This window comes from Amblyomma mixtum, chromosome 7, assembly GCF_055824585.1.
Source record: "Amblyomma mixtum isolate Tamu chromosome 7, ASM5582458v1, whole genome shotgun sequence".
In the NCBI taxonomy this organism is placed as follows: Eukaryota; Metazoa; Arthropoda; class Arachnida; order Ixodida; family Ixodidae; genus Amblyomma; species Amblyomma mixtum.
The window spans coordinates 41,845,154-41,868,218 of NC_143018.1; the positions used below are offsets into that span (position 1 = coordinate 41,845,154).

General features: G+C 44.5%; 1 protein-coding gene across 1 annotated transcript in view; it reads right to left on the reverse strand.

Annotated features, from left to right (window-relative positions):
* Positions 1–140: 140 nt before the first annotated feature.
* The window catches only part of LOC149335809 (uncharacterized), a 48,840-nt gene continuing 25,915 nt past the window's right edge, over positions 141–23,065 (reverse strand). Inside the window, exons 2-3 of the mRNA XM_089554018.1 lie at positions 734–1,321; positions 141–397 (exon numbers count right to left, since the gene is read on the reverse strand). Of these exons, the coding sequence (XP_089410144.1) occupies positions 141–397; positions 734–1,321 (845 nt within the window). The remainder of the gene's footprint in view (positions 398–733; positions 1,322–23,065) is intronic.

Consider the following 23,065-nt stretch of genomic DNA (forward strand, 5'->3'; position numbering starts at 1 on the left):
TCTGTACAAAAATACCGGATGTCCGCCACACTTTAGACATAATAGCTCGCACTTGTCCTCAAAAAGTGGATAATTATTTCTGTGTAGAAACATGTGAAAATATTAAGCATAGTTGTCACATGCGCGTATTTATTAACAACTCATTCCCCATGTCCGGACATGTGCTGTTTGAGGCTGTCAGTGCTTGAACCCACGAATGTACGTAGGGTGCAGTTAAAGACCCCTGCACTGATATGCGTACGAATGTGACGGTCTAAGTGCCCTTTCTGATTCGCCGAATATGGGCACACTTCACATTTGTAGGGTTTTTCGCCTGTGTGCATACGCTTGTTCCGAATCAAGTTGTCATTTGTAGTCGCTGCATTAGGGCACCCGTCGCACTCGTAGGGTTTTTCACCTGTGTGCGTACGCTTGTTCCGAATCAAGTTGTCATTTGTAGTCGCTGCATTAGGGCACCCGTCGCATTCGTAGGGTTTTTCACCTGTGTGCGTACGCTTGTTGCGAATCAAGTTGTCATTTGTAATCGCTGCATAAGGGCACCCGTCGCACTCGTAGGGTTTTTCACCTGTGTGCGTACGCTTGTTCCAAACCAAAGGTTCATTTGTAGTCGCTGCATAAGGGCACCTGTCGCCCTCCTAGGGTCTTTCGCCTGTGTGCGTACGCTTGTTCCGAACCAAGTTGTCATTTGTACTCGCTGCATAAGGGCACCCGTCGCACTAGTTGGGGTTTTCACCTGTGTGCGTACGCTTGTTCCGAACCAAGTTGTCATTTGTAGTCGCTGCATAAGGGCACCTGTCGCCCTCGTAGGGTTTTTCACCTCTGTGCGTACGCTTGTTCCGAACCAAGTTGTCATTTGTAGTCGCTGCAAAAGGGCACCAGTCGCACTCGTAGGGTTTTTCGCCTGTGTGCGTACGCTTGTTCCGAACCAAGTTGTCATTTGTAGTCGGTGCATAAGGGCACCTGTCGCACTCGTAGGGTTTTTCACCTGTGTGTGTACGCTTGTTCCGAACCAAGATGTAATTTGTAGTCGCTGCATAAGGGCACTTGTCGCACTTGTAGGGTTTTTCAGCTGTCTGCGTACGCTTGTACCGAACCAAGTTGTCATTTGTAGTCACTGCATAAGGGCACCTGTCGCACTCGTAGGGTTTTTCACCTGTGTGCGTACGCTTGTTCCGAACCAAGTTGTCATTTGCAGTCGCAGCATAAGGGCACCTGCCGCGCCCGTAGGGCTTTTCGTCTGTGTGCGTACGCTTGTTCCGAACCAAGTTGTCATTTGTAGTCGCGCCATAAGGGCACCTGTCACACTCGTAGGGTTTTTCACCTGTGTGCGTACGCTTGTGTCGAAGCAGCTGGCTAGGTGAGGCAGCTGAATAACAGCGCTGGTCGCACTTGTGTGGTTTTCCGCAGGGTGGGAGGAGGTCATATGCCTTTTAAGTTTGTTGGACGCCTCGAACACCGCTGGGCACGGGGAGGATTTAAATTTTTTCTCAGTCGTTTGCAATTCGATGTGTCTCATAACGCCGAGAAAATTTATAGAAGTGTACGGGCAGATGATGCACCTGAACGGCTGTCCTTTTCCTTTAGGGTGCAGATACCGAACAGAATTTTTTTCACTCGTACCGAGCGAAGGGCCCAAGTCCTGCCAATTTGTATGGGCCACCTTTCCGAGCTCAGAGGTCGACGGCGATGGTAGAACAGAATTCATGGGAGGGTGCTCGGGACTGGATACTGCCTCTGAAATTAAAGTGGTTAACCAGTGTATGTTAGGGAAAATCGGATATTTTCGTACCTACTCGTGCAGTGGTTTAAGAACGCCAGAACCTATGGCTCATTGCACTAAAACAAACTTATGCCGACTAACATAAGGTACAGGTATATGCTGAGAATATACACCTAATGGACGAATAATCAAACGAGCAGAAGAATTTTCAAGCGAGGACTTTGACTCTTAAGCCACAGTGTGTGAATAGTCGTTGATTCAATTTGTGTTGCCTGGCTTGAAAGTGTACCTCGATAGCTGTCGAAAGTGGCCAGCCTTTTTATTTATTTACTCATTTATTGAAAATACCTTGAAAAGCCCTCTTTCGAGCATACTACATAAAGGGGGGTAGGCAATAGAAAGGAAATTTGCAATGTGACATGAAAAAAGCCCAGAATAAAAAAAAATATTATACGCAGTCTAGCAAATAAATATCATATACGAACAAGAAATACACCGGGTGCTAAGAGAAAGGTACAAAAATTCAGAACGAACTATGGCAAACAGGCTATGGATTATCAAATAGTTAGACTACTTAACATACATGAATCTTATGTTGACTTCAGCTAACCATTCAGAGCCTTCAAACGATATTATTGAGCATTCCTATTCTCCTCGAATATATTTCTAGAATCATAAACGCATTACAATTATAGTAAACCTCTTCTACATGGTTATCATGCATTTGTAACTATTATCCTAATTTTGTTCTTTTGTTTCTGTAATATAATATATTACGCTAATACTCAATTCACTAATACTCAATTACTGAATTGTAATATACGCTAATACTCAATTCTGCTCAACTGTGTTATTAGAAACTTGCAGTTTGTACGCAACGCCAGTTTGTACGGAACGTACGAAAGTTATGGCTTAGTTTCTTTTCATGTGTACATGGATGCATATGTACCGTCATTCCTGCTCAAAAGTTTCCAACTGCACTTTAGTTATATTGCTGCATTGTACTGTGTAGTTCTCGTATTCATTGTGTTGTAATTGAAAAGCGTGAACATGTTATGCTATTCCAACCGCGTACATGCTCAAATTCAGAAAATGTGTGTCTGCTGCTGCAGGCTGTAACTGATGTGATGGGGCTAAGGCCTCGTCAGGCTTCCAAGCTTTTAGCCGTACGCCACCCGCAGGGATTCATCTGTATTTTAGTGCAAAAAAAGCTATTTCAATTCAAATCAATTCTGTAACAACATCAGGTGAATTGCTATATCTAAATACATTGAGTAACATGCGCTTCATAACATATAGGATGGCGAAGGTTGGCACTACTAGAACTCTCGATGTCGTGAGATGGTATTCAACGTGGAGATCAGTTCTTGAAATTTAAGTGTTTTAAATTCGGTAACGATATTTAATGGCAAGCGGTTCCACTCGATGATCGTGCGTGGTATGAATGATTTTGCAAGAAGGGATGTGCGGCATGGCATGCGCTTCACTTTAAAAGGATGATGGCGGGCTGGAAAATAGGCGGCAGATTCCTGAAAGAAATCAGCAAAGCAGCGATGGGTGATGATAAAGTTTATGAAAAAGTGAAAGACGGGCAAGTTTCCGGCGGAGAGCCTTAAATACCTGTACCCAATCCCCTTAAGAATTGTATTTCTGACAGAGATACAAGATAAACAACCAAAATTGATTACTAATGCAGATACTCACACTGTATCATGGATTCTTTAATGCATTATTGAAGTCATGAATATTAATATTACTGGTGGTATCATTAGCTGAGTGCGAAACCTTCTCTGTGAGAAGCTGACTACATAATATTAAACTCAAAGTTGTGATTTATTCATTTCGTTTGTTAGTACAGAATTTAGTCGAAGAAGGATGGACAGTTGGACAAGTTGGTAACGGTTCATATTGAAAGTTACAGGGCAGTGTTGGTTGATAGAACAAAGTTTTTATTTAAGCAAAAAAATAAAACAACAAGAGAACTGATGGAGGATTACTTCTTCTGAAAAACCAGTCGCAGTGTGCAAGCCAGCCTGATAGTTAGTTGATAAAGAGGTCTCACTCCTTGATAGTTCCTTATCTTGTCTTTAAGTTTAAGGAAGGGGGCGGGACCTGTTCGATCAGGTTTAGTGTGGTGATATTGGTTTTCCCCTTGCAATGTACCTGCGCGAGTGCTCTTGAATGCCGTATCACATGACAGAGTTGTATAACGAGAGTAATTTTTCGTAATAAAAAATTAATTGCGAATCATCGCTTGTCTGCGTCCTCATTCTGTATGTCTTGCGTTTCTTTTGCGCTATACATACCAATATGAAGGATTTAGACGGTTGCCTCTGAGTCTGCCCATGCGCTTTGGAAAGTCAGTTATTTGCCAAGCAGAGTGTTTTGCAGATGTTCGACGCTTAACTTCCTGCTTTCAAACCAAGAAAAAAAATCAACAAGAACAAAAAGGATGAAATTTTTTATTGCAGTGAAGAAACCTTGATAATCTGTTATTTTAATCTATCTTTTACTGAAATGCGTTACGGAACAGCACGTATTGAAACAGCCTGTCTGGATGAGCTCCACGTTGTGGCCGTGTTATAAGCGAAGCAGATAAACTGAGCCTCCCTACAGGAGCAGTCGAGCAGACTGATGTGTTGGATTTTATGAGGGTGCTTTTTCTTAATATTTAAAGGATTGCCTCATCGGATCGATGATCCTGGTGATATAGTAAGCAAATTGAAGCTGCACTTGTACCTCTTTAGACCGGCTTCTTAGAATGCTTGCTTCTCCAAACGTTAGCTAGGGCATTTGACGATGCCGGCTCTGATGACACCGCTTACCCGCGCGCCTCAAAGTTTAATGATGACAAGGTCCTTATATTAATAATGACAAGCTTTAATGATAAGATCCTTAAAGTGTTTCGCTACATGGACGACTTGTTAATTGTTTTAAACAAGGAACGGACTCTGTCCACTGAGACAACCGTAAACAGTGTTTTAGATGATTTTAGGTAACTTAGAAAAGGGCTAACTTTTACTTCTGAACTACCGGATAGTCGCATGCTTCAGTTTTTAGATTTATATTTTAAGTTTTGACATGGGCACCTTTGCTGGGCTTATTCATCTCGTGAGCAGTAGGCTCTCCTGCCGCATAATTGTCCCCACTCGAAGGTTGTAAAACGGGGCATCGCAACCGTCTGCTTGCAGTGCTCGCTCCGGAAGTCGTGCGTACATGAGATGCAAGCTAGCTTTAATAATTAATTGGACAGGCTTGTTGAAGCCCGGCTTCTATGAGTCGGTCATGATAGCTGTGGCACAAGGGCCTCTGAAGAAGGTGAAGGCTAGAGAAAGCAGGAATGAAATGGCGGGAAATGAGAGGCCTGGGGTGGTACCTTACGCTCGAAAAGTTACTCGCGGCCTGAAGAAATTGGCAAACCGAGTTAATGTACCGTTGGCTTCCTCAGCCCGCCGCAAGCTTGGTAAACTAAGCCGTCGCATAAGTTGCGATAGCAAAAAGGTCGGCTGTCAAAAGAGTTATGGGCAGCGTTTAGTAAAGTGCGCCACTAACATGGTCGATGCAATTAAGTTGTCCTGCGGAAAAGCCTGTATTGGACAGAGGGGACGTTGCGTGAATGACCGACTTAGGGAACGTGCAAAAGATTTTGAAAATAATGAGGGTGAGAGACTTGAACACTGAAGGGCTTGTTCCAATTGTAGACCATGATTCCGCGATGTGAGGATTCTCGGTAGAGGCAGAAAGCAGACGGCTCGTGAAACTCCGAAAGCCTTCTACGTCAAAAAAGCGGGTTCGAGCTGAGGCACTGACATTTCAGTTATTCTTTATGAGGCTGAGGGGCAATTTCTTTGACGCCTACTCTGATAAAACTGGATTGGTTTTCTTGGCGTCCTGTACATGTGCACTGCGACAGGAAAGGCTATATATGTCGACTGCTTTCACCTGATTAAACAGTTGCAATAAGCGCCCGTGTCGTCCTTTTTCTTATATATGTCCTCTTTGCGGTGGAAATCACGATAATAAAGCTGAAAACCAACTAGCTCAGTAGTTAACTTTCTCCGTAGAGAGCCAGGTTTTTATATAAATTAAAGAAAATCGGTGTTCAGTCCAATTAATTTTTTTATAATTCAAGCTTACGTTATGAAACCAATCCTGATCCTTCCTCCGACGCTATAACAGCAGACAGCAGGATAAACAGATTCAAATAGTTGAAGAAAACACCAAGGCTCGAGAACAAGGCGGATGGGAGCTTAAGTGGGGAAAGGTCGGATGAGGAGGTAGGGCTACAGGAATAACAGCGGACGCTGGAGAGTTTTCGATGAGGTTCACCCACTCCTCCCTCCTCCATTTGGATGAAGGGGATGGGGGGGGGGAAGGAGGAAAAGATTTTACTGCCTGGTCGCCTATCTGCTGTCATCCATATTCGTTTCAAGAACCTGCTTCTTTCTTCTAGTTTACATTTCTTCGCCTTTTTTGCTTCGATACTTCAAGCTTGTCTTACAAGCCGGAACTACTTCGGTTGTGAAGCGATCAGTGTACTCGCAATTTATGTCAGTCAGAATTTTCCCTTTAGTGATGCCGTAAAAGAAATCAGCCGGGCTGAATTATGCAGTGCAGCCCTTCATCTGTACTTCGCATTGATGATTTGTTGGTCTGAGCAGACCACGATTCTTTGTTTCGATTGTCCAGGTAGCCAGGTGAGATTTCTTATGAGCAGAAGTCAGATTCTAAACATAGGCATTGGCTGCGAAACCGCAGATTATACGTACCATAATCGTGAATGCGCACTTTGCGATATCTATAATTGCGGAAGTCCTTGATTAGAACAAAACGGACATCATTTGAGAATTTTCGGGCATTGGTGTTCATTCCCCGCGTACTTGAGCATTTTTTCTCTGCCTTCCTTCCCTTGATTAGAGTTGCCTCAGCACGCAGTACACCCGATGGACTCGTGAATGATATGCATGCACGTATACAACGGTACGGAAAAAGATGGCGACGCTCAATGACTTTCAAGTTTTAAGTGTTCGAACAAAAGTTTTCACATGTATTATCAAGTTGGGGAAGGTCAGGGGACCCCGCACAACCAACTCATGCGATAAGCGAGGCTGCGCCGGCAATAACAATATTTCCCGCAGCTATAGAGTTAGCAGATATTCATCTAACGAAGTAGCTGCCAATTATTCTTCGTATTTGATCTAAAAATCTAACCAGGCTAGGCGACGGCAGACAGATGCATTTCTGCTGCGTAGCGGCTTGACAAACATTTTATTTGGGGAAACATGAAGTGCACGAAAAGTTTGATGATTTGTTCAAAAATTTCGTTAGCTAACCGCATGCTCTAAGCGATGATATAATGGATAGACAGTTAAGCTAAGATAGCCGCTAGTCCTTAAGGGCAACGGAGTGGATTCCAAGAGAAGGCAAGCGCAGCAGGGGGTGGCAGGAAGTTAGCTGGGCGGATGAGATTTAGAAATTTGCGGGAATACAGTGGCCGCAACTGGCGAAGGACAGGGTTAATTGGAGAGACATAGAAGAGGCCTTTGTCCTGCAGTGGGCTTAGTCAGGCTGATGATGATGACTGACATCCGCATTCCATCAAAGATTCATGGAAGTTGCTAAGACGTTCCTGAGATCGGAAGAAAAGAGAAAAAATGTTTCATTCTAAATGAACAAAACTGTTGTAAATCCATAGAGCGCGGCCTGAAAATGCTGCCGGAATTTTAAGGGGAAAAGTTGAGAGGAAGCGACGGATTTACCATTTAACTTCGATGTATAAAACGTGGTTTAAAAAGACGTTTTTTTTTTTGTACCTGTGATCAACGTTCATGTTTTTTCGACAAGGTGCACTTTGAAGCAAGAAAGAGCTTACGCTGAACGACATTGCATTCGCAGTCTCCACTTTATTGGTTTCGACGTTACACAGAAGGCGGAGCATCTGGCTGACCATGTAAGAACCGAAGCACCTAATGCGGTGTGTCTACTGCTAAAATAATGCGAATTAATAAGAACATGCAGCTGCAGCTGCAAATGTCTGCGCAAAATTATGCACAAAAATAACGTATGTCCACCGTACATTAAACAGTTACCTCACGCTTGTCCGCAAAAAGTGGATAGTTATTTCTGCGGTGAGGCATGTGCCACTGTTGAGCATGGTCATCACCTGCGCATATTAATGAAGAACTCACTCCCCGTGTCCGGACATGTGCTCTTTGAGGCTTTCAATGCTTGAACCCACGAATGAACACAGAGTACAGTTAAAGACCCCTGCTCTCATATGCGTAAGCAAGTGAATGTTTAAATTCCCTTTCTGATTCGCCGAATATGGGCACACTTCACATCTGTAGGGTTTTTCGCCTGTGTGCGTACGCTTGTGCTGAGCCAGCGTTTCCTTTAAAGCCGCTGCATAAGGGCACCTGTCGCACTTGTAGGGTTTTTCACCTGTGTGCGTACGCTTGTGCCGAGCCAGCGTTTCCTTTAAAGCCGCTGCATAAGGGCACCTGTCGCACTTGTAGGGTTTTTCGCCTGTGTGCGTACGCTTGTGTCGAAGTAGCTTGCTAGGTGAGGCAGATGAAAAACGGCACTGGTCGCACTTGTGTGGTTTTTCACCTGTGTGCGTACGCTTGTGTCGAAGTAGCTTGCTAGGTGTGGCAGCTGAAAAACCGCACTGGTCGCACTTGTGTGGTTTTTGACCTGTGTGCGTACGCTTGTGTCGAAGAAGCTGGCTAGGTGAGGCAGCTGAAAAACGGCACTGGTCGCACTCGTGTGGTTTTTCCTCAGTGTGAGAGGAGGCCATATGCACTCCAGGTTTGCAGGGCGGCTCAAACACCGCTGGGCACAGGGGATATTTAATTTTTTTCTCAGCCGTGTCCAATTCGATGTGTCTCACAGTGTCGGGAAAATTCGTAGAAGTGTACGGGAAGAAGATGTACCTCAACTCCTCTTCTGTTATCTCGAGGTTCTGATACCGAACACAATTTTCTTCTCTCGTAGCCCGCGATGGCCCCAAGCCCTCCCAATTTGTATTGGCTACATTTCCGAGCTCAGAGGTCGACGTCGATGGTAGAACAGAATTCATAGGAAGTTGCTCGGGACTGGATACTGCCTCTGAAATTAAAGTGTTTAACCAGCGTATGTTAGGGAAAATCGGATATTTTCGTACCTACTCGTGCAGTGGTTCATGAACGCCCTAACCTATGGCTCATTGCACTAAACCAAACTTATGCCGACTAACATACGGTACACGTACATACTGAGAAATACACCCAGTTGACGATTAATCAAACTATCAGAAGAATTTTCAAGCGAGGACTTTGACTCTTAAGCCACAGTGTGCGATTAGTCGTTGATTCAATTTGTGGTCCTGGCTTGAAAATGTACCTGGATAGCACACGGAAGTGGACTGCCTTTTTATTTATTTATTCATTTATTGAAACTACCCTTAAAGGCCATATTTCGAGTGTACTACGTAAGGGGGAGAGGTAATAGAAAGGACACTTACAATGTGACATGAAAAAAAAAACCCAGAACAAAACAAATTATTATACGCAGTCATGCAACTAAATATCATATACCAACAAGAAATATACCGGGTGGAATAACAACAACAGGTGAATTACTAAATCTAAATACATAGAGTAACGTGCGCATCGTAGCATATGGGATGGTAAAGGTTGGCACTACTAGAACTGTCGATGTCTTTAGATGGTATTCAAAGTAGAGATCAGTTCTTGAAAATTAAATAATTTAAATTCGGTATCGATATTAGATGGTAAGCGGTTCCACTCGATGATCGTGCGTGGTATGAATGATTTTGCAAAAAGGGATGTGCGGCATGGCATGCGCCTAGCTTTAAAAGGTTGATGGCGGCGTGGAATATAGGCGGCAGGTTCCTGAAAGAAATCTTGACACAGCAATGGGTGATGATAAAGTTTATGAAAAAGTGAAAGACGGGCAACTTTACGGCGGAAAGCAAGTTCTTTTAATTGCGTGCGCACTTTTAAAGCTTTTAAAACCCGTTTCTGCGTAAAGCAACCACCATATCGCAGTGGCGTCTGATGTTTGCGCACTCGGTGTAGCTTTAGGCTTTATATATGCCCATAACTGTGTTATCCAGTGATGAGCATATATGCAGCTAGCTATGGAAAGAAAAATGATAGGTGTAACGTTAAGAGATTGGTAACGGCAGGATTGGGTGAGGGAATAAACGTGGGCTAATGTCATCCTAGTCGAAATCAAGAGGGAGAAATTGGCTTTGGCTGGGCATGTAAAGCGGCGGCTGGACCACTTCCTTAAGTGGTCCTTAAGAGAAGGCAAGTGTGGCAGGGGGCGGCAGAAAGTTAGGTGGGCGGATGAGATCAAGACATTTGCGGGGATACGGTGGGTGCAGTTGGTGAAGGACAGGGTTAATGTGGAGACATGGGTGAGGCCTTTGCACTGTAGTGGGCGTGGTCGTGCTGATGATTATTATTACAACGCCCTAACCTTATTTTATGGCCACTCTTTGAATTTAGATCATACCCTGCTTGCAATTTTTCGAAGCACATAAAATTCGTTCTGTTTGATGAGGTTTATGTCCCAGTGCGACTCAAGTTATCTGGAACCCCGTAGTGAAGGGCTATGGACAAGTTCGATCACGTGGGGCTTATTAACGCGCACTGACATCACGCAGCCCTAAGGTCTGTAGTATTCCTCGTCCATCGAAATGCGACAAACACCGCCGTGATCGATGCCGCTGCCTAGCACCGTAACTACCGTGCAACCGCGGTGGCGCAATTATAAGGAAGGCACATGCACTTAATTCTAATTAAACACTCCATAATTCAGATTGCCACTTTCCAAATTAGTACTGTACCTGACCAGATCAACATGTCTAAGTACTTCCCACAAAACTAAGTGACGTCTGAAATTGGTATGAAATGGGACGAATATACCAGCACAGAAAAAAAAAAATTTAGAGTCCAGGTACCCTCCTGCATGAAAGGAAATGTGCGCACTCACGATATGAGTAAGAGCCAGAAAATACAGTGTACGACTGGTCATAAAAACCATGCAAATTATCACCAATAATGTGTTGTGTTGTTGTGTTGTGTTGGGTTTTATGGGACATAGGCAACTGAGGCCATCATGCGCCAAACACAAGGTATTGTAAAAGTTTATTTTTGAATATTAGAGACATGTAAAAAGTCATCCTTGGTGTAAAGGCCTTAAGACATTAATATTACCTTTTGAACATGTACACAAATTTTAAAAATGGCTACTAGTAAAAGCTTTAAACGGGGCTGGGAAACCTCAGTAGCTATCCTTGGCTGGACAAGGACACTGAGACTCCCAACCAACGAAAATTAAAAACCTCAGCCTTCTTCTCAGGCGTGAGAAAGTGGCTGAGGTGTATTAGAATTAAAACAGACCTGTGGGTAAAAATTTAGAGACACTTAAAAAATCCAGTTTTTTTAAGAAAGCTGAAAACACATGATATATCAACAATTGCATCATCTCCTAAAAGCAGTGCGGGATGAAAAGGGATGTATTCGTTATAAAATTGAGCAAAGTACTTTTTTCTTAGTTTTTCCAATTTCATACAAGTGAATAAAATATGGTTAATTGTAACTTCAACTCCGCATTCTTCGCAAAAAGGTTGTTCTTTTTTTGACAGTAGGAAATTGTGTGTCTGATGCGTGTGTCCTATACGAAGACGACAAATAATGACTTCTTTGAAGCGTTCTTGGTGGGTGCAAGATTTCCATTCGCCTAAAACTGGTTTTACAAAGTGTAGTTTGTTGTTTGATTCATTGTCCCAAGCGGACTGCCATTTTTTCCTTATTTCACAATGTACCGAGTTCATGCAATCTTTAAAGGGAATGTCTACTTTCTTTATTTGTTTGCTACGAGCCTGCGCAGCGCAGAGGTCTGCTCTCTCGTTGCCTTTAATTCCGACGTGACTCGGCACCCAGCAAAGTTTTATGTTTTTTCCTTGAGCTATGGCTTTTGTTATGTTGTGTATTATGTCACCGAGCATCGGAGTAATTGCATTTCTAGAGTGGAGAGCTGTAAGTAAACTAAGGGAGTCCGTGTAAATAATACTGTTTCTGAAGTTTTCATTTACTATATTTTTTTACGGCCAAGCATACAGCGTAACATTCGGCTGTGAAAATTGATGCACACTGTGGAAGTCTGATTATTTCATTCTCATGCCCTCGTACTACCGCACTTCCTACGTAGGTGGCTGTTTTTGAACCGTCCGTATAAAAATCCGCAAAACCATTGTATTTTTCCTCCAGTGCAAGAAATTCTTGTACTATATGTTGTTGCGGGGTTTGCTTTTTGCGAAACTGTGTGAGAGTGAAATCGCATATTGCAGGGAAGTTGTACCATGGAGGTAGTGGCTCTCGTCTGAGCGCAATGTTGGGTAATGTGTTCAGGACACCGAGACTCTCGCACATCTCTTCAAAACGCAAGAGGAGTGGTCTGGTAGTTTGTGGTTTATTATTAAAAAGTGTTCTGGATGGACACTTTGTAACTATTTCATAACAGATATGTTTTGGTAGGGAACGGATTTTTAGGACGTATGAGCATGTAAGTATGCTTCTTCTATCTGCAAGAGATGGTTCATTTGTTTCAATGTAGAGGCTATTAATGGGTGACGTCCTGTAAGCGCCAGTTGCAAGACGTAAACCTAAATTTGCACTGGGTCCAGTCGTTTCAAGTACGATGGCCTTGCTGAACCATATACCATAGTCTAATGAGGATCGTACCACAGAGCGATAAATTTTTAGAAGCCCTGCCCTGTCAGAACCCCAGTGTTTATGTGAAAGGACTTTGAGTATGTTCAGTGATCGGGAAGTTTTCTTTTTTAACGTGTTAATATGAGGCAGGAAAGGGAGTTTTCTCTCAAATGTTATGCCTAGAAATTTATGTTTATTTTCTACTGGTAAATCTATTTCGTTAAGGTGTAGGGTGGGGTCTGCCTGTAAGCCTCGTTAGAGTGAAAACAGAATGGCCACTGTTTTCTGTGGGGAAAATCTGAAACCATTTCTGTCTGCCCATGTTGTCAGTTTATTTATTGTTAGCTGTATTTGTCTTTCAAATGTTGGTATGTTGGAGGATGTGTAAGCTATCTGGAGGTCGTCTACATAAAGTGAATACATAACAGACCTTGGTATTATTTTGTTAAGAGAATTCATTTTTACAATAAAAAGAGTTGTGCTTAAAATACACCCTTGAGGCACTCCATTTTCCTGAATAAAATCCCTCGAAAGGGTCGAGCCTAGACGGACATTAAATGAGCGGTTAGATAAAAAGTCTTTAATGAAGTTCAGCATTATGCCATGGATGCCAAGTTCAGCTAAGTCCTGAAGAATTCCGAACCTCCAGGTAGTATCATTTGCTTTTTCTAAATCAAAAAAGACTGCAAGACAGTGTTGTTTGTGTATAAAAGCTTGTCTGACTGTATTTTCGAGACGGACTAGGTGATCTGTAGTGGAGCATCCCTTTTTAAAACCACACTGGTGGATATCAAGAAGTTCACAGGATTGAAGTACAAAGGTTAGTCTTATATTTAGGACACTTTCGAAGGTTTTGGCGAGGCAACTGGTCAGGGCTATGGGTCTATAACTGCTAGGAGAGGTTGGGGGTTTACTAGGTTTAAGAAACGGTACAATAATAGCTTTTTTCCAGGCCTCAGGTATTTTTCCTGATATCCAAACTATGTTGAAGAACCTTAAAAGTGCCTCTACGGCAGGTTGAGATAGATGTGCCAGCATTTCGTAGTGGATTTGGTCGGGTCCTGGAGCAGTTTTTTTACCAGCAGACAGTACTGTATTTATTTCTTGGAGGGTAATCACACTGTTATATTTTTTGTTTGCACCTCCACTAGTTGGAAGTCTTTGTCTTTCGGCTGTGTTTTTGTGTTTTAAAAAAGACTGTGTATAGTGTGATGAACTTGAAACTTCAGCGAAATGTTCTCCCAGTATGTCTGCCTGTTCCCCTATGCTTGTTTGTGTGCCAGGTGTTGTTAAAAAAGGAATTGTGAAGGGTGAAAAGTTTCCATTTAATTTGCGAACCTGCTCCCACATTTTTTTAGATGTCATCTGACTGTTAATGGATGAAACATAACTCTGCCATGATGCTTTCTCGGCACCCCGACGGACGTACCGAGCTTTGGCTCTTGCCTTCTTAAAATTCACGAGATTTTCATGTGTCGGATACCGGCGAAATTTACCCCAAGCTCTATTTTGTTGTTTTTTTGCTTCCTTGCAGTCCTTTGTCCACCATACTTTATGGTTTTGTCGCGCCACTCCTGACGACTGAGGAATAGCTGTGAGTGCGGCAGTTATGATACAATTAGTGAACTCTTCGTTTATCTGGTCGCTGGTAAGATTTTCTAAAACTATATCGTCTAAAGTTGCTTTTGCTTTAAAGATTGACCAGTCGGCGAGGTGAAGTTTCCAGCGCCGCGGTTTTGTTGGGTTTATTTCTGGTGAGGAAGTTAAAGTGATTAGTATAGGAAGGTGGTCACTGCCATATGGGTTGTCAATGACATCCCATTTAAAATCATTAAAAACAGAAGGTGAGCTAAATGACAAATCTGGTTTGGTTTAGTTTATGGGGTTTAACGTCCCAAAGCGACTAAGGCTATGAGAGACGCCGTAGTGAAGGGCTCCGGAAATTTCGACCACCTGGGGTTCTTTAACGTGCACTGACATCGCACAGTACACGGGCCTCTAGAATTTCTCCTCCAAAGAAATTCCAGCCGCCGCGGCCGGGATCGAACCCGCGTCTTTCGGGCCAGCAGCCGAGCACCATAGCCACTGAGCCACCGCGGCGGCTAAATGACAAATCTAAAAAGATCATTTTCCCCGAGGCAGGGGAGCAGTAGGTGGCTTTTCCTGTATTTAAAAGACATACATTGTTTGTGAGGATAAAATCTTCGATTATTTGACCCCTAGAGTCACAGTGCTCGCTTCCCCAAAAAGGGGAGTGAGCGCTAAAGTCCCCAACTAGTAGATACGGTTCTGGAAGTTCATTGACAAGTTCTTGTAAATCATGGACTGTTAACGTAAAGTGTGGAGGAATATATACAGAACAGATAGAAATTGTTTTATGGCTGACGACACTGACCGCAACAGCTTCAAGTTTTGTTTTGAGTGTGATTTCTTGAGCTGGGACGCCGTTGTTCACTATGATGGCTACGCCTCCCGATAGTCGGCTCGCCTGTTCCCGATCGCGGCGGAAAACAGTGTAATTCTTTAGAAAGTTATTTTTTTGGGGACCTAGATTTGTTTCTTGTAGACATAAGGCGACAGGAGCGTGTGCTCCTAGTATGTCTTTTATGTCACTGTAATTGTTGAAAAGTCCTCTACAGTTCCATTGTATTATGAAAGCCATCTTAATTTTGTGTTTCTATAGGGTGGAAAGGTAGATCAAGTTGTTGTTGGCCCCGTGACTAGGGGCCTGTCTTTTTTTAATCGATCCAGAGAGCTCCGCCGACCGTCCGACGTGGACGGCGCGGGGCTGCCCGGGGCCGTGTCCATCGCCTCTGCGGAGGCGCTGGACGACCGTGCAAGAGGCACGTTCGCGTTCGAGTTTGACCTCGACCTGAGGGAAGAGGTCTTGAGGCCCGCCGACCCGGGGGTCTGCGCAGCCTGACTTGCAGTTGGCGAAGCAGCGTTAGCTGCTCTGCCTTGGGGCGCGGATGGCACCGCCACAGGCTCACTGCGTGTGACCTGGACGGGTGCCGAAGCCTGGTGTGGTGCGCCGCGCCCACGCACCACATCGGCGAAGTTTTGTTTTGTTGTGAAGGAGAACGAGTTTGTGAGTGCAAAACGCCTTCTCGCTTCTTTAAATGAAATGTTTTCCCTTGTCTTTATGGTGATTATTTCCTTTTCTTTTTTCCAGGACGGACACGCCCTGGAGTATGCTGCATGGTCTCCATCACAGTTTGCGCAGTGCGGGGCTGTGTCACATTGATCAGAATGATCCTTCGAGGCGCATTTCGCGCACGTTTTCCGGCCGCGGCAACTTTGTGAGCCGTGACCGAACCTTTGGCAGTTGAAACATCGGCGAGGGTTGGGAATGTATGGTCTTACGTTAACTTTCAGATATCCTACTTCGTTTAATAAACAGATTCACAACAGCGCTACGGCACAAGGACAGAAGAAACACGAAAAACACAGGACGGGCGCTGACTACCAACTCTTTCATGAACCAAGCATGAACCAACTAGCCCACACCAGAATCCTCTTAGATCCTACTTCGACTGCTTCGGGCAGTATACTGGTGTTGAACGTAAGGATAATGTGTTTTGTGTCTATTTCCTTATTATCCTTCCGGATTTTGATTCTGTGAACATCTATCACGTCTTGCTCACTCAGACCTTCGAGCATCTCTTTTTCAGTGATGTGGACAAAGTCATTTTCGGATATAACGCCTCGGACGGTGTTCAGAGTTCGGTGTGACGTCACGGAGACAGGAATATCCCCAACAGATACAATGTTTACGAGTTTTGAGTGTTGGACGTTGTCACGCAGTTCGAGCAGTAAGTCACCGCTGGCCATTTTAGATACCTTGTAGCCAATGCCCAAGGCTTCTGTCAAACACTTTGACACTAGGAAGGGGGACAGGATTCTAGCTTGCTTATCTTGTACTTCACAATGGATGACATGGTATTTAGGAAAACTGACTTTTCTTTTTTGGAAAAAAACATCTGCTTCATTCCGCCCTCTCTTGAGAGAGCGATCTGGTTTGGATAAAGGGGGAGCCATAAAAATTCTAGTTTTTCGGTCATGGTGCCAGCCACCCACCATGGAGCCCAACAAGGGGACGGGACAGGAACTTGCGAGCAAGTCGTGCCCACGCCAGCTGTACAACTTAACTATAACCTAATATGACTCAACTCAGGGTAGTTGGTCACACACAGTTAACCCTCACCGCCGGGAAAAAGAGGAAAAACGAAGAAGAGAGGAGGAGACAGGAGAGTTGTAAGAAAGAAGTAGGAAAGTGAAAGATAGAGGGGAGGATAGGAAAAGGCGACTGCCGATTTCCCCCGGTCGGGTCAGGCCGGAGGTGCCGTCTAAAGGAAGCTGGGGCCAAAGTGGTGTGTTGCCTCCGCCGAGGGGCCTTAAGGGTCCAAACGCTCGGCATCGGCTCAACCACCAGGATCCCCTTTTCCCCGGACACGGAGATGCCACGCACGGCTAAGCGCGGATGCTCGGGTCCGTGGTGACGCATTGTTCACCATCATCCCCCTGCGGGGATGTCCCTGCGGATGCTCGGGTTAACCCCGTGGTGTCGCCACTCACCAACGTCTGCATGCTGCAGACGCCTCCCTGCGGGGATCACCAATAATGGCAGGTGAAGCAAACAAGGAAGTGTGCACAAAGAACACGCGTGATTTGTATGAGTTTTAAAATATATGTGAAGTTATTTTGGTGTTCACCAGTGAATGGCATACAAGCTTAAGGACAAGCGTATGTTTTCTCCATAAACAGGTCAGTTGCAGTTAAAGTATTTGCACAACATCATCCTAAGAAAAAAGGGCTCTCAAGTTTGCGTTTTGTCCACAATTGCAGGCCTCACCTTCTTGAACATGTGTCCCAATGAATGACGGAAGTGCGAGTGGTGGGGTTGGTTGAACTTAACTGTTTAGACGTACATGCCTGATCTCTAATTAGTTTTCGGTAAACTACGATATGCCCAGAGAAGATATAATATCCATGACCGCAATTTCCCGTGAGGTTATAAATATTCTTGAAACTTTTATATAAAATATTGAAGGCGCCGCACAAAAGCACATCCAGCAGTGCGGAATGCACAGCTAATATTTTGTGCAATATCAGAGATCAGTATCCAGAGCTGAAAATGTTGAGCGTGGCAAGGAACCCACTATAGACCCCTGAGAAACGAAAAGAAAGACGGTGCAACATTAGGAAATGTGAATAGAAAAAAGTTTTCAAGCTCGATGTTTCTGTAAATGTGCTACTAAACTCTGCTAAAAATTAAGCTACTCAAAAAACTCCGCATTCACGTATGAACTCCGTATACACGTAGTTTCGGTTGCTTACAAGGAAGTGCTACCGCGTGGCTTCTGCGGCCACAGCTCTGTCCGCCAGCCACGAACAAGCGAGAGAAAATGCGCTAGTCTTCCGCCACCCTTCGGTCGTCAGAATTTCGCAGAGCACGGTTACTAATGTTTGTTTTTCTTTCTTCGCCTTACTGATTTACTAGTGTACTGTTGCAATATCTCTTTGTGCTCTAGGCTTTCTCGAGTACTGCACTGTGTGTATCGCCGGTTTTGCAGAATTGTGAATGATTTTTAATATCTTCAAATCTTGTCTCTACTGTAAAAAGTGATGTCCAGTGAACCTTTCTCTGAGTGTGAGCATTCTCCAGGCTGCAAACGGTGAACGCGACCTCCCCTCGCCACTCCTCCTCACCATTTGTCACTTCGTCGAGGTCGTAGTCCGACTGAAAGTCCATGACACTTCCGGTTAGGGCCTATGTGAGTAGCTGCTCCGGTCTAATGGCAGCTGGTTAATTACACCGCCCGTGCGTAGGGCGAAAATCCGCGATGACCTCTTGTCTTCAGCTTACGCCCCGTGAACACCTGCAGAGAACGAAAATAGAATATTTCGAAAGAGAGAATTTTTGCGAAGTACACTTGGCGCAAAATGATTACTCGGCACACGAGTGGCCGAAAAACGTTTCTCGCGTTGCGTGCGAGACAGTGTGCACACCGCATGGTCTAGCTCCCGTGTTTGTCTCAGCTTACGGCTTATACGGGATAGTTGAAATAAATCTCACATTTCGGGCCAGGAGTTTTGTTATCCCGGTAGTACTTAGTCACAAAAAGAGAAACCAAGCCGATTTCATGAAAACAACCTTCTCTTCTCTTAAAGGACAGTCATGGGACAACCGCAACCGTAGCAGAGAAGCTGTCGTCGTACTTTTGATCGCGTGCGGATAGGCTGCAAAGGAGAGCTTCCTTGTTTAAAGAGAAAGCCCTCGTCTTTGTAGGGAAAATAGAAGCATGCATTTAGAAACACCGAGATAGTGACGTCTCTTTGAAAGCAGCTACGCGGGCCTCGAGTACGCTAGCCGGGAACGCACCCAGCCGATGCAAACGCAATCAGTCTCACGTGTAGCCTGCACATTATCCAATCTCCCAAGGTTGTGCTGGTGGTGAATCGCAGCATAGAACTATTTTCAGAGAACGAAAACGAGGCTTAGGATAGATATAGCAACAGAGATAAGAGAGAAAAAGTTAAGTACTCCCATGGAGGATTCCCACCCGCTACACTGGAGCTTATCGAGACTCTGGCTACCATTACTGTTCTCTTTGAAAGAGCTGATAAGCTTCAGCATTTGCTTAGAGCCAGATTTTTCCTTGCGGATTTGTTACAGTGGTTGTTTTCACACAGAGATCAACTTTGGGCCGGTCGTACACTGCCCACTCCGAGGCACCCCCGCAAAGAACTCCAGTTCGGGCGTCTTAATGCATAAACATTAATAAAATTCATGTCTCGTTGTATATACTTCCTTGTGACCTTGTCTCGGAAAAGCAGTACTTTCATAAAGGGATCAAGGGTTCGACAACGGGAGATAAAAATAACTAGCAGGACCTTATAACAGCTCCTCTCGAGTACATTTCATAAGATTGCCGGCGACGTTTCGGACCATGCCCCAACTAAGTCTTTCACTTCGTCTTGATCTGAAATCAGATGTAATAACTCGATTCTATTCCGAACACTGATATGATGCATTTTTGTTCAACGGTGCCCAAAACTTTCAATCTAATTTCAGAATTGGAAATTAAAATGAAATGCTATTTTCTTTGTTGCAGATATTAATGCTGGTAGGATGTATTGTTAATAAGCTCAGAGGGAAGAAATTAATTCTCTTCGGAGTGCTTCGCCACATTATGTGCCCTACGACGCGCTCAGCCACATTATTGGCTTGGAAAGACTTTACCTTGTCTCCGGTTATTTTTGGAACTAACAATAGGGTTGGAAATATAGTGCCTCCAAGGATCAACCATCATTCCTTCAGGTACCAATGGCAAAGAAACGATAACCTGCACTAATGTCTCGCAGAAATATGGTCACCGGTGGAGAGGCGAAGTGTTGCCGTTATATCCTTTGTAGTCACAGAGTTCGCACTCTCAGATTTACGATGGCACCCCTGGAAGAATGAAATGTCATCATACACTGAAAACTCCCGCCATACTGAGACATACCTGCTCAAAAATACGAGCAGGTGATTCGATAGACTCGAGCTCGCCCCGCCTGATCCGCTGCAAGGCACTGAATGGAACTGTACTGGAACAGTGTGCGCACCACTCCGTGGATCTTCCGCTGGGGATTACCTGAACGCATAAAAAAAATTTCAGAAAACAATCAGACAGAAAAAATGGTATCAAAAAATCTGGATAGCAACATACTGTGAAGTGATATATTTCATCGTCGTGCGCACATTGACAGGCGTAGAGGCGAAAGATGTAGGGGACTTAAAGCATGAGCGAGGATTTCAGCTTGCAGGAAGATTCATCCTGGTCGTATAAACGATAAGCTTGCGCAGAATCAAAGGTAGCCTATTTTTTATGTTACAGTGCGACGATACACGCTGACCGACTGAAGAACCTATCCTGAGGGGCATAATTTTGACGCATGATAGGAGGCTTGAAATACAGATGAGGTGAAGAAACTTTCACACTCGCAGAAATGATCCCTGCACGACGCCATAACGTGTGCGCGTGGGCGACTCTGCGAAGCTTGTTTCAGGCAGAAGGGTCATCTGCGTGGAGGTGAATTTTGTTTGTGTCGCCGAGGTGCTGATCAACAAATACTTTTATAGCTGTTGTTCATCGCCAGCGCTGATTATGTGCTTCGGTCATCCCAGGGGTTTACGTTCTTGTATTAATTCTTGTCTTACATTGTTTTAAATTTTTATCTTGGTTTAGTCAGTTTGTCTATCGTACAGCAACGTCACATTTTTGTTTGGGTTTTATATTGTTGGCACGTGCTGAATTTCCTGGCGCATGCTTACCGAGTGAGAAGTGTTTTTCGACCAAGCTTCAGTTGCTAGTGCGCTCTTGACCTTTCCGTTCTCCCTTTGTTTTGCGTGTTTTCTGTGCGCCGTCTTTAGATGCATCGCCAGTTACAATCTCTGGTTCGCAGAAAACACAGTAAAGGAGTTTAAGGCTGAGATGAATCTGGGTCTCTTGAAGCGTCTGGGAACAGTCGTGGCCCAGCGTTCTATCAGCGAGCCAGCTTCAGACCTCAGGGTAGTCGTCGTCTTTCACCATCGAAACGGAGCGTGGCTGCCACGCTACGCTACAGATAAGTTGATATCGGTCACTGCCCGTATTCCTGATATTCGAGGCCAATCGTCTGGGTAGCCTGATAATTCGAAGGGTAGTTAGAAGCACTTCAAGTCTTGCATTTGTCTTAAAAACTTTTGCCCATACAGCAACCCAAGGCGGCAACGATTGCGTGAACGGGCGGAGATCGCCAGGACAATTGCGACAAGTGTGAAACTACGCATTTCATTTCCCAAATATCGATTTCATTTCAGACCGTGCAAAAGTCGACTGATGTGTGCGCTAACATTACAGTGGCGTACAGAGCCTAAGCGATTTTTCTCACCGCCATAAAGTCAGCTCGTTTTAGACATCATGCACGCGCGGCCGCGATGTTTCTGCAGTCCCTCAGCCCCTCATCAAACATCCCCACCGCATCTCGCCATTCCCCTGAAAATGACGCGTCCATTGGCAGCACAAGAATCTCGTCTACGGCTGTCCTGCAAATATAACCGTAGCACATGCCACACGCGTAGTAGCAGAAAGATTCGGTTGCCGATAACGTCTTACAGCACGCATCCCGTACCTGTGGCTGCTCCGATCACGGCGGCATAGTCGATAGTGGCATGCTTCACCACTGTGTGCGTGTTGGGGTAGATAATCACACAGAAAAATCGAAACCGATTCTCTAGCTTAAGGGTTGCGTGGTAATTACCAAATGCGCATTTTCTGACGAAACAATGTCTTCAATAACTATTCAAACCGTGCATAAAGTGCTAAGAAAAAATGATCAAATTCCCACCACTGCTACCGTGATATCACAGCAACTCCAGTACGGCGGCAGAATGAAAACCACGTGAAAAAAAGAAAATCTCCGAAAACGGTGGTGCAGAGATGGCAACAACAACAAAAAAAAGCACGAGAGGGATATTTTAAACATCGCATAACAATGACTTCAAAGGAGTACTTTGAGAGGCCTGTCATAATGACATGCTCTCGAACCAGACAACTCTTCAGACGCATGAGCTATCATCTTCTGCAATGGGGAGTCAAGAGGCATAAATTTAAAAGAAGCGGAGGTGGTTTCGACCGCTTTATGCAGCCTTTCGCAGTAGGGGATATTGAAAGGAAATCGTAACTGCGGATGCAATTTCACCGCAGAGCAGTACGAAACAACTTCAATGTATTCGGATGCAAGTGTAACGCAAACAGGCCGAAGCAAGCGAGCTGTGATGAGCTGAGGTACTCACACTCGGTCTCCTTGAGCTTTGGTCCTTGTTGTTTGATTGCACCTGGTCGTTCAACGTTAAACGGAGGCTTGACGACGTGTCAAAACTGCGCGAGTGCGTAATGGCTATAGTCCGGCTAGCACGGCTGCAAAAGCGAATCTGTTCGAATGTGCCACTCTCCCGGCACTGCAAATGACCACGCCCACACTGCTTTGCATTTCATGTGACGCCACCAAGTGGAATCCACGTGAACCCATAATCAAGGAAGCGTGTAGGCCAACCTTGATAGCAGTTTTTCCGGAGCTCACTAAAAAGGCCCACCTCTAAAAATGCAGCAGACCGATTGGTTCACAACTCTCAGATTAGTTGCATGTCATGTGGTTAGCAAAGTTAGCTTCCATGCTGATACTTCGATTCCGTTCAAAAAGCAGCGGCGAGCAGCACTAGCTTTGGAATTGATCACGAAGTGCAACTTGAAATTGGGTGGCCAAAGGGCCACGCTGTAACTTCGCTGAACGAAAAAGCCTGATGCCTTGGACTTTTTACAAAAAAAAAAATCATTTAAGATTAAATGCTTTTGTTTGGATAAATCAAGTGTTTGATGAAATTGATATTTTTATGTCTGGAATATTATAAGAAACTGATTGCCGGGCCCCTGTTAAACAACGGGCTGTATACTGATAGCCTGAATGTGCCGGTCTTCTTTTCATAGCTGTGGTATTTTACCGCTATATCATGTATAGGGGTCGGCACAAGTGCAGATTAGTTCCTTTCGTTGATGAAATGCGCTGCTTGCTATTCGTTCGTCCAACACGAATATTC